General features: G+C 42.9%; 1 protein-coding gene across 1 annotated transcript; it reads right to left on the bottom strand.

Annotated features, from left to right (window-relative positions):
* On the bottom strand, window positions 1-10,521 carry tbca (tubulin cofactor a). The gene is made up of 4 exons (XM_060050566.1): window positions 10,362-10,521; window positions 4,710-4,821; window positions 2,022-2,108; window positions 1-640 (listed from the first exon to the last, which is right to left on the bottom strand). The coding sequence occupies exons 1-4, from the start codon at window positions 10,412-10,414 to the stop codon at window positions 560-562; spliced, it is 333 nt and encodes a 110-aa protein (XP_059906549.1). The 5' UTR covers window positions 10,415-10,521; the 3' UTR covers window positions 1-559.
* Between the last annotated feature and the right edge of the window lie 2,030 nt (window positions 10,522-12,551).

Genomic DNA, 12,551 nt, shown 5'->3' with positions numbered 1-12,551 from the left:
CCGAATGTAAAGTTTATATTTTGTTCATCATACAGGTTTTGATATGCAGATCTTAAAGCATGCAGGAACATGGCAGACCATCGATTTACATTATTGATATTGCAGAAGAGTTCTGTGCAGAGGATAAAATGATGCAAGCTGATTTTTCAAATGAAATATTCCCCTTCCAGTATAATTCAAATGTGTAAAATATACCCCAAACTTTGCAATATAACAATGACTATAAATAAATGATGTGAAATAATTCCACATGTTTGTTAGAACTGGTTGAGCAGACAATAAGGCAATGCTCAAACAAAAAAATAACACGCCGATATTAAAACATACGATTTCATAAGCAAGTAAATCACAAGTTTTATTTTGAAAGCGAACACAACACAATGTGTTCGTTTCAATGGTCTTGGGTTTGTCTACAGTGAAGTGAAACATGTAAAAAAGGAGCGGCGGGTCGACGATGGTAATTGCAAGGAGGCCGACTGATTCTGATTGCTCCCGTGTTTCCAAACAAGGCCTGACGAAAGGAATGGATATTTTAGTGGTGCATCGCACGGCAAGAACATCATCCTTCAAGCTTCACTGAGTCCAATATGCTCCTGGCCTCTATGTACTCCTCTGATTCAGCCAAGTCCTCCAGCGTTTCCTGCAGAAACAGAGCACAACCCACACACATAAACGTGGGGTTTTTTCTGGTTTGAAGATACTGGGAATTAGTAAAAAGGACCAAAGGAATTGCAATTCTTTACAATTTCAAAAACATCACATGCACAATGCGAGAAAACAATAGACTTTGCTTTCATTCAATAAACTCCTCTCCACGACGAGATTTGAATGGATACAGAGGATGTTGAGTGGATTAAGCAGGGACCGTGTACTGTAACTGATTCTAGGTCAATAGCTGATATGAAGCTGCTCTGACTATTAGCGTCAGCTCCTTCAAATCCAGAAGTCAATGAGTCTAATGGAACCATCACATATTCCTCTCAATCCAACCTTGCTCGTCAATAGAAGCAGGCCTCGTTGTGCAGCTAAAGTCACCTTATTCAAGCAAAACACATTCAATACATTGAGAATAGTAAGAAATGGCTGCATGAAGAGAAGACTTAACAATGCAAATATGCATGAATACAGCCCATAATGCAAGAAAGAAGAACATGTGCAATATGATAACCTATTGAAGGCCAACGATTGTTATTCATTATATTAATGAACACATTAATCAATTTAGATTTTCTTTTAAGCCTGCAGTTCTTTATTCTGTTTTCACACTAGAAGGCTTCTCATGAATAATACACACCCACCCACCAGTCAATCCATGAAGGGGATATTTTTCTAGACATAATCTTCCTGTAGTCCACTTTAAAACGAACATCTCAGAGGAAAATATAGCCTGAAGATTATATAACTAACTACAATATAGGATCCCACTCTTTCAGCATGCTTCCATCAAAGTAGGAGCATATTCAGACTTTAGTCATATCTTAGGTCTGATTGCAAATTAGGTCAAGTCTGGGTGAACGGGCTGTTTTACCTTCTGTCACTTAATATTTGTTACACCCAATCTTGTTGTTGGAGGCGGGGCTCCGTAAGAGCTTAATTGGAACACACAAAGTCTTGCCAATGCAGTTATACACATATTCAAATCCCTTCTGAAAACCTATTCCACTTGTGCAAGTAACTTTTCTTCCAGGAAATTCTGCTACAACACAGTCCGACTACTGGACCAGAATTCTTCCGTTACACAGTAGGACTATTGGACCAGAGGTTCTGCTATAAGTAGGACTGCTGGACCAGAAGTTCTGCTGTAACACAGTAGGACTGCTGGACCAGGAGTTCTACTATAACCTAGTAGGACTACTGGAGAGGTTCTGCTATAACACAGTAGGACTGCTGGACCAGGAGTTCTGCCGTTACGTACTAGGACTGCTGGATCCCAGATGAAGATCAGAGCGATGTGATATCATGAGGACCTATATTAAACCAGAGGTACTGCCAGGTGGGTGGTGTTCTGGGTGTGATCCTACCATCAGCTGGACCAGGTCTGCGTGGGCCTTGGCCAGACGGCGGTGACAATCTGGGACCATCATCTTGGCCTCCTGGAGAACCTCCACCTGAGGACGCAAAGACGAAAACCATGTTAGCAGGGGTCTCGCAGGTCCATTCTATTCTTGGGGTCACATTTAGATCACAAATGGATAATGGATTCATTAAATCAGAGTGCTAATGTTCAGATCCAGTCCACTCTGCATTAAGAAAAGCGGTGTGGCAAAAGACGGGATGAAAGCAGAGCATAAAATTGTCGTTTTCATATTTGAGAAGATATAGCAACTGATTGCAATAATATAAACCTGACATGAAAGGAAGCACAAATAATCAAAAAAAAAATGGAATTTGTGAATCTACTTGGTATCAAAGAAGACTTACACGGATCAATTATCTCCCCAACCCCTAGTTGACAGTCCTGGCAGTTACCATGAACATCTGCGAACTGCATTAAATAAATCCCTACTTTAACCCAGTTCCATACTTCAACCATTACCATATATTTGTATAACATGTCACACAAACATGGCTCTGAAGTGAAACTATAGAAGTATTGTAAAGTATTTCAACCGCAGGATTCCATTCTCTGTAGTTCCGACGCACTCTTCCAGATGACATGTGAAGGGGCATCACAATGTTATTCCACTACCACTTTATCCCATCCCCCCCTCGCTGCAAATACCCCCAGCGGGAGCAGCCGGCTGCAGTATATAACATGCAATGGATGTATTGCTCAGAGCCCAGCAACGCTCCAATCACAAAACCTGAACCACCACACGGTTCAGATGCTGAACCAGAAACTCGGTTCAGATGCTGAACCAACAACACGGTTCAGATGCTGAACCAACAACACGGTTCTGGTGCTGAACCAACAACAACACGGTTCTGGTGCTGAACCAACAACAACACGGTTCTGGTGCTGAACCAACAACAACACGGTTCTGGTGCTGAACCAACAACACGGTTCAGATGCTGAACCAACAACACGGTTCAGGTGCTGAACCAACAACACGGTTCAGGTGCTGAACCAACAACACGGTTCAGGTGCTGAACCAACAACACGGTTCAGGTGCTGAACCAACAACACGGTTCAGGTGCTGAACCAACAACACGGTTCTGGTGCTGAACCAACAACACGGTTCTGGTGCTGAACCAACAACACGGTTCTGGTGCTGAACCAACAACACGGTTCTGGTGCTGAACCAACAACACGGTTCTGGTGCTGAACCAACAACACGGTTCTGGTGCTGAACCAACAACACGGTTCTGATGCTGAACCAACAACACGGTTCTGATGCTGAACCAACAACACGGTTCTGGTGCTGGACCAACAACACGGTTCTGGTGCTGGACCAACAACACGGTTCTGCTGCTGGACCAACAACACGGTTCTGCTGCTGGACCAACAACACGGTTCTGGTGCTGGACCAACAACACGGTTCTGGTGCTGGACCAACAACGCGGTTCTGGTGCTGTACCAACAACGCGGTTCTGGTGCTGGACCAACAACACGGTTCTGGTGCTGGACCAACAACACGGTTCTGGTGCTGGACCAACAACACGGTTCTTAATTCACCTATCCCCGCCTCAGTCCAACCGGCCCCGCCTCAGTCCACCTGGCCACACTTGAATGCACCTGGCACGCCATAATCCCAACCCCTGCTCAGCACCTCACCATCCTGAATGGCACCCGCTGAACCACAAGATAGAAATGATCAATAATTCAATCAAATTGTGCAATGTTATTATATGTACTGTATAGTTGTACTTGTTAATGTAAACAGTTTGACAAGCTTTATCATACACCTGTTGAGGACGGACTGACGCGCCTGCTGCAGGCGAGGGGGAAGAGAGACACGCTTGAGTGTTGATGAATGAGGAGAACGCAACGGGCCAGCGGACTATCAGGAGGCCTTCAATTACCAGCCGTGTCCGCAGCTCCCAAAAGTCGCATCATTTAATGACGTCAGGATGATTACCAATGACACCCAAGCCAAAGTCTCACATTATTATTGTGGACCCACCGTGGTTCACAAAGAGGTACAGAATCTTACAGGAAGATCTCTGCTCAGTCATGAAATGCACAAAGCTCTAGGCCCAGTTAACACAAGGGATGATCTTGGTTCAACAAGACAACCTAGTTCTCGCCAACGTGATGAAGACGGAGGACAGCCACGGCACAGGTGGCAAGGAACCGGGGAGTCAAGGATAAGATGTCAGATTACATGAAAGCTGCAGTGAAGAATCTTCCTTTCCATCATTCCATGTACTGAATCATACAGAGAACGAATACAGACAACCTCGATGACTGCGGGTTCCTCCACGCTCTCAGCAAATTTAGCAAGAAGTAGGGCAGATCAAGCCGAGCAGCGCTAACGCCCCAGAGCTGAGGAGACGGCTCGTCACAGCCCAACAGGTGGCTGAGCCCCTCCAGGACCCAGGTGGAGGTAATTGGTCATGAACAATGCAGTGCATGCTAGTTTTAATACACCTCGTTGTCTCTGTTCATACCTGTATTGAAATATACGTGATGTTCTGCATAAATAACACACAAAGTGTAATTTGATAAATTAGTTTCTTAAAATCATTCGACAGCCCTAGTTCTAAATCTTAAAGATAATGACATGCATTACCAAATCCCGTTCATACCAGCCCCAACACCCATGTACCTGTTTACTGAGGACATGAGGACACAAGTCCTTATCTTCCACCTTGAGGCGTTCAATCTTGTCTTCCTGCTGCTTGACCTCTTTTATGTACATGACCTCCTCCTTGGCCAACCTGCACAAACAGGACACAAATGAGACAACACGCCAACCACAGTTCAACGTCCCGCCGGCGCCGCCCCGGTGTTACATTGTCACATGACACATAAAACATACACGTCCCCGTCTCTCAGACAAGCAATAAAAGGGGGGGGGGGGGGGGGCTGTGATGGTCACCTTTCATAGGGTGGGCCATCCATCCCGATTACCCCCCCCACCCCCCTCAACATGTGTCAGAGTGAGGACGGAGTCAGATCATCAGCTGTAGGCGGGCCAGATATACAGCTCCACCACCCCATCAGTCCTCTTCATGGTGGTACACTGCACTGCGTAGGGCAGTGATGCAGACGCACAGTCATTTAGACGGCACTAGACGTCTGCTTGAGGATCTCACCGTTACAAACAGCTTTTGTACTTTTGTTGAATGAACAAGGGTGTTGACAGAATATAATAAGCTAAGACCGAAAAGCACCTTTATGTACATTCTGTCCAATGTGATTCCAGATTCAGTTCATAAATATATGAATTGTTCAACCCTCGTTAGAAGAAACAAGGCTTTGGTTAGTGGCAATACAAAATCATGTACCCTGGATAACTTGTAGCCGGTTCTTCAGTACCTCAAGTACAGCTGTGAGCACGAGCAGCAGGATGATACTCTATCCATCAACACGCACACACACTTCTCCCCCATATCCAACCACACACACGCACGTCTTTTTGTAGAGATTAATTGATCATCAATTTAGGCCCTAATTTGGACCAAGTCAGGTGGTAAATGGCCCACTTTTCCTTGATTGTTAGTGAAAATTGAGGCTTGAGTACATTGATACATTTTGATTATCAATTAGGGGCCAAATGGAACTAAACACATTAAATAGATTCCGACCTTCATTGGCATAATGGAGTTTGAAAATATCCCTATTGAATGATTCACAACTAATAGTATTATTCCGGCTGCGCTTGCTCATCAGAATGACAAAGCAAAAATAATTTCTCATAAGTATCAGTCCTGGGCACGTGAGTGCTCCTCCATTAATCAGCCATATTACTGGGACCCATCGCCCAGCCACGGGCATATTTTACTATCAATTACCGCTCCTTTTAATACCTTCCCCCTCAAGATCGCCCTGAAACTGGTCGCATATGCAGGAGCAGTGTGTCTTCCCATCTCCCCACGCAGGAATGAGGGATGCCACTCTTCTGGAAAGTCACAGCATTGAGTGGAGGGTGGGGCGGGGGAAGGGGGGGGCGATGAGATGGAGAAGGAGGAAGGTGGGAATCATTTGAATAAAACTGAAGGACAGTCTAATAACAAAATGTCCACCCCCCACCACCACGAGCCAACCCTGATGTTAATTTCTTATTTCTCCCAGACTACAGCTCGGTGGAGAACGCCGGGTGGGTGTTCCGGGCTGGTTTTAAATGGACCTGCCACCCGGGCTTAATGGAAAAGGCAGCTCTCTGGAAAATGAAAAAAAAAAAAAAAGGGAATTAGAGCCCAGACATTCGTCGGCCGCCTTCCACCGAGGAACTGTATCTTTGAGCCGCGGCGCATCTCCGAGCCCAGGACCGCAATGACAAAGGCAAATTACGGTTGTCATTTTATTAAGAGCGTCCGCCTGCCTGGCCAGGGTCCCGCTGAGTGCAATGTGCAGAGAGGCACCGCGAGGAGGAGGAAGGGCCCTGCATAAGAGAGCCCCGCTGAACGGAGGAGGGCTGGGGGGGCACCAGAGACATGCAGGGAGCCAGCAGGCGGCAGGCAGGGAGAGACTGCAGATTTGAAGGGGTGTGAAATGATGATAAGCATGTCAACATTGGCGATGACACGTATTTTACACCGACAGAAGCGCCACAAGTCAGGACAGGAAGAAACACCGGAGAACCTATTGTTGGATAAGAACTCTAAACGGAATGAGTGCATCTGGGTAGAAGAGGTTTACACACAATCCACGATGCCCAAGATACATTGAAATTAGGGCCGGGCGATTTGGCCCGATTTTTTTTATTGTTGGTTTCAAACTAATGGACAATTTCATTCAAACCTTAACAAACTAAAATACCTAAATATATCTATCTTTTGCAGCATCTTAATGTTGCGTTGAAGTTGCAAATCGCAACATCACGAAATCCTGGAGGGTCTGATATAACAGGTAGGCAGAGTAGGGGCGCTTAGTGTTTTGGGGAGAGTCGAAAAAACATAGGATTTTTTCGCTAAATTAAGGTCTTATTTCAGTTACTTTTAAGACATGACTGTTATTTCTTATCAGAAGTAAGGGCACGCGAATGTGGCATCCGATCACAGATGCGGGCGTATATGGGCATATGGTCCCCATTTATACAGTAGGAAAAAGGTGTTCATTAACCAATCAACGTGAATTGAGAACGGTGACACAATAGTAACCAACCACCGGATCTTTCCCGTAAATTTGACCAGTGGCGTCGTCTTGAACTGCGACAACTTCAACTACCTTCCGCTAGGGCTGGGACGACGCGTCGACGTAATCGATGACGTTGACGCATAAATTACGTCGACGCGAAAAATGCGCGTCGATAAAAAATAAAAATAAAAAAAAAGACGGGCGGCGCCGGAGCGTAGTAGCAACGCGAGCGGCTCCTCAGACTTTCATAAGTGCAAGGTGCCACGCACTCGTTCCTCTAAAGTATGGGAATTATTTAATGTAAAAGGAAACGATTCCATGATACGTTGTCTTTGCAAAATGGAGATGACTTTCCATTCTAGCACCACGGCAATTCACCAGCACCTGAAGAGGCACCACCCGGTAGCAGCTGCAGATGACCGAGCACCGTAGAATTCTAAGAATGCATTACTTTGCACTTTTATTTTGGAATTTAAAGGCAATAAACACGCATTGAAATGTTAAGGAATTCATATTTTTGGAATATCAACATGTATAAATTGCTATTAGTCAATTAATGGGGAGATAATCGATAATCGAATAGAATCGAACTGAAAAAACGAATCGTTAGATTAATCGATGCATCGAAAAAATAATCGCTACATTAATCGTTTAAAAAAATAATAGTTTATCCCAGCCCTACCTTCGGCCTTACTTCCGTGTTTACTACTTCAAGCGATTCAAGCGTTCATGCAGCATGTGTGCGTCCAATGTTTCACACTTAACAAGGAAAATAACGGCGAAAAATCGCAAAAAGGGGTCGGCTTAGCTCAGGCGGTAGAGTAGTTGTCTTGTAACCGAAAGGTTGCTGGTTCAATCCCCAGCTCCTCCTAGCTGGGGATTGATGTGTGTTGATGTGTCTCTGAGCAAGACACCTAACGCCAACTGCTCCTGACGAGCTGGCTGTCGCTTTGCATGGTTGACTACCGTCGGTGTGTCAAGGTGTGTATTAAACGATGCAAGTCGCTTTGGCTAAAAGCGTCTGCTAAATGCCCTAATCGTAAATTGTAAATTGTAAAAGCAGTATCCTGGTATTCTTACATGAAAGCGGGGGAAAATTATTTTGCACTGCATGTAATATTGTGGTGGAACATGAGCGGAAAACTTCCATTGATAAGCATTTTGTCACCGCGAAACATAACTACAGAACTGCAGGCAGGACGTCAGACGACGAGACAGATCACCATGACGCAGGCTGTTGCATCCAAGTCAATTGCCAGCATGGAAAGAATCAAGAATCAATTATTCATAGGACCATTTCTCAGTGTTTTTGTTCTTTTAATTAATATTTTTTTCAGTAATAACTGCTAATAATAGTAATATTTAACATCAGGAAAATCACACTTTAATCGCAACTTTCAGGCCGCAACAATCTCAAAAAAGGCCCGCGAAATCCTGGAGTGACTGTTTATACTCTTTAACGTCACGGCCAAGGAACACCTGAGGCCAGATGTGTGTGGACTAGGGGTGGGACAAAATATCGATACGGCAATTCAACATCGCCCTTCTTCATGCGATACGAGAATCTATACACTGCTGCCAAATAACGATAGATTAATTCTATATAACTTTTTTTTTTCTCTTTTTCACAAATTCTTTTGTATTTTTAATGCTTTCTTCCTGAAGAGTTAGACGGAAAATATTGCCCCAGATATCGATATTTTAATCAAATGAATTCTCCTCTTATTCACATCTTCATGGTACATCAGAAAATGAAAACTAAGCCCCGAGATAGTTTCATATACTGCAGCCACGAAGTCTGATACTGAGGCCAATCTACTGAGAACTATGTTTTGTAGATCCCGTTAACTGTCTCGTAGCCATGCAGACATATATACTTTACCCTTGTGTTCTTTTCTTGCCCGTGTGGGGGCTTGGGTAAAGGGGGGTGTCATGAATATTTGGCCTGTTAAGCCCTTTGAGACTAATGGTGATTAAGGGCTATACAAATAAAATTGAATTGAGTATTGCAAATTAACTGAAAAAAAGTGGTAAGTGGTAGCCCTAATCCGCTAACAATTGATCAAAAATGAACAGATCAACAACTTACCATTACCGACCCACTACAGGCAACTGTTTGCAATCCAAACCCAATCAATATAGCACCGTAGAAAAGGTCCATTGGCAGTAGGACAATATTAATGTGATGTTTTTCAAGGGAGCACCTTTTGTTAATAGAAATGTAAAGCTTTTGAATATTTAGCATGATAAGAAAGGTTGCCCAATCCATGCAACTAGCTGTGACCTCCTTCATCAGGTTTCAGAGTAATTTGCACCATAACGGATTGCATTGCATGCACTTGTGTAGATTGTAGTTTAACTGAAAATCCTCTCTTCTGTCTTCAAAGGCTATTATAATTACTGCATCTTAGTAGTTATATCAACTATAACAGTTGACAGTGCATTATTATTACTAGGCCTGAACAACACTCGCATTGCTATATGAATATGTGCAGGTGATGGCCAATGTGTTACCAATTCAAATTTCTGTTTCAAAGTTAGAATCACACATGTAATGGTGACGTAAACTATGTTTGCATAAAGGTGCAAATGCATCGATTAAATTGGAACGTTTTCTGATCATTTTGTACTTTGGCCAAGACACGTGACAGGAACATGACTTCACACAACACCAACAACGATGGGATGGATTTATAACATTTGTGAAACAAGACGGGTCTTTAATACAAACTATATCTATGGTTTATATATTTGAACCTTTGTTACATGTATTTGTCAATGGGTCCGTAATTGATTTCTCAATAAAAGACAGAAGCGTAGCTAGCTAGCATCAAATACCTCACCCATGTACGAGGTACTACTAGCAAGCTAACTTTGGCTATATTTTGAAATACTGTAGCGACCCTGGGACAATTAAATAGTCACCGGCGAGGTCGTTACAATACCATAACGACATTAAATGCGAAAGGCAATCCTGCTATGAATTAAACTAATTGATATAGGGAATGGCAGGTTGCTTGAGTAACCAGTGCTAGATACATACGCTAAGATGACGAGAACTGCTTGTAATGCTAGCCGAGCTATGTTGTCTGTAGCTCTCAGAGCTAAGGTACCACGCTACTGTCTCTGTACAAAGCTCTGCATCTTTCACATTTCAAACATCGAACAACGGGCTTACCGTTTTACAACACCGGTCTTTATCTTCACCTGCCGTATTCTTGGGTCTGCCATTTCGTAGTGTTTTGGATAGCCTTGCTGCGCTGTAAAGGAGTGAGTGATGCTGGAGAATTATGCGTATGGGTACTGCGCCTTGCAAGCAGTGCGCATGCGTGAGGACTGAGTCACGCTCCCCAATTTCTTTACTGCGTTTTCAGTCAAAACCAGTGGTCAGAAACCCGCGACTCTTCCACCCCTGTGCAGTGGCTCCATGTAGCTTTGCATTTAAAAAGTAAATAAATAATAATAAATATAACCGCAAGCGGTGATTAACGGGGTCCAAGCAAAAGTAAAAGTAAAGAACACACTAATGGAAGATATATAAATATAACATATAATTGTCATATTTAAGGAAAAATGTTCCACTTATAAACCTGAACTGCAGCCTCATTCACATGGTCCAAATGTCTATTGATAAGCACACAACATCCAGAAAACTCAAAGCATACATTTCTCAAGTGAATTAAGGGCTTTCTTCAAAGCATGTACCTGAAAAATCTTTGAAATTCTGGAGAAATTAAACATTTGTAGTCAAGAACACTAACGGAAGAACTATGAATACGAAGGAAAAATGGTCACTGAAGAAGTTCCCCTTAATGCCATACTGTGTCTTGGCAGTTCGATTCTTGGAAACTAATGAGCCGGAATGTTGATTGCCTGATGAATTTCAGGTGCTGTTCAATGTTTCTTAAAGGGACAATGTGTAATATTTTAAGTCATTTATTACCTAAAATCAACGTATTCATTCATAAATAAGTCCTCATTGGTGTAAAATTATCTCTGCCAAAAATCTCACTTATCCTCCTGAGCGAAGAATAATTAATATGTAGTTACATAGGATGGGTTAGCTTCATGGAGGCTTCCATGTTCTTCCGGTCTATGAACTGCCGAGAGGGACAAAAAGCCCTACGTGGTACAGGAAATGCAGACGCGATTTCACTCTGAGCCAGCGTGAATGATGACTGAAATAATTCACTATCTTGCTCGAGGAGTAATTACTCATGCATCAGCTGCTTACACTAATGATTCAATGCAGTTTGAAATTTGTTTGAAATAACGAACCTCATCATCACTCGAATGACTCGATGAGGTAGTATTGGATGTCGTGACACAGCTTCTTGGCACATTCCGCCCACTGTAGTTTTAGAACAAGCGAGCACTATTAGTTTGAATGCAATATACAATTGTACCAATAGGTGGGAGTAATTTTTACACAGTGTCCCTTTAAATGAGTGGCAATGACAGAATGTCATGTTCAGCTTGTGGACGTTTGGCTTTTTTATGAAATTGTGGGTAAAGTAAAAAAAAATTGAGCAGAAGACCAGGGTGAAAAAGATGCATCTGATTTTAGAGATTAATATGATGAAAGAATTTTGAGTCCAGGTCAATCTCGTAAGGAGAAATAAGGCTAGGTCATATCTTTTTTTAGATATAGCGCCACCTTTGGGTGCAGTACCACAATTTGAGTGTATTAGTAGTGGGGGGTATTGGTATCCACCTAGTTGTATGTTTTTTTATACAATAAAAAAATGATCATATAAGAAAAATGGGCTAACTGCTCCAACTTTATTGGCCAATGTTTCTCAAATGGAACTAAAGATCTCCTATTATACCACTTTTCTGGTCTTAATTTCTTATGAATGACTCCTATAGAACAACCTGACACGAATCACAGCACAAAAAACTATATCGATTTTCGGGAAACTCTTGCTCTCATCTGGGCGCTTTCAGCATTCTATGTCAACACTCGGCTTCGTCCTTCTCCGCCCCCTCGCAACCCTCCTGCCAACCCCACTCTGTTGTGATTGGTTACCTTCCGGAAGCGCATGCTGCAGCATTCCCACACATGGAAAATCTGGATTGTTCTACGTAGATAAATCCCGGAAATTTGAACAAGTGAATCGCGACCTACGTCCCTGTTTAGCGCTCTGCACAGCCAGCAGGGAATACGTCTAATTGCATGTACGTCATTATTTGACACTTTAGTAGGGTTAACATTACTATGAATCATTATAACAACGTTTATAGGTCATAAAAGTCGAAAAAGCATAATAGGTGCGTTCGATGATTTGGTCTAAAGATTTTATGTGGCGATTTTTGTGAATTTTTGATTATTTTTGTAGTCTGATTCTAGAGATTGATATTCTGAAAG

This window comes from Gadus macrocephalus, chromosome 4, assembly GCF_031168955.1.
Source record: "Gadus macrocephalus chromosome 4, ASM3116895v1".
Classification (NCBI taxonomy): domain Eukaryota; kingdom Metazoa; phylum Chordata; class Actinopteri; order Gadiformes; family Gadidae; genus Gadus; species Gadus macrocephalus.
Note: the sequence above shows the minus strand (reverse complement) of the source record. Positions and strands in the feature narration are given on the sequence as shown.

Bases quoted from the DNA above. Each gene is read 5' to 3' on its own strand.
- tbca (XM_060050566.1), bottom strand. From the start codon at position 10,414: ATGGCAGACCCAAGAATACGGCAGGTGAAGATAAAGACCGGTGTTGTA. The intron at 4,822-10,361 runs GTAAGCCCGTTG...CTGTTTGTGCAG, and splicing joins AAGACCGGTGTTGTAAAACG to GTTGGCCAAGGAGGAGGTCA. The intron at 641-2,021 runs GTAGGATCACAC...CTGTTTCTGCAG, and splicing joins CAGACCTGGTCCAGCTGATG to GAAACGCTGGAGGACTTGGC.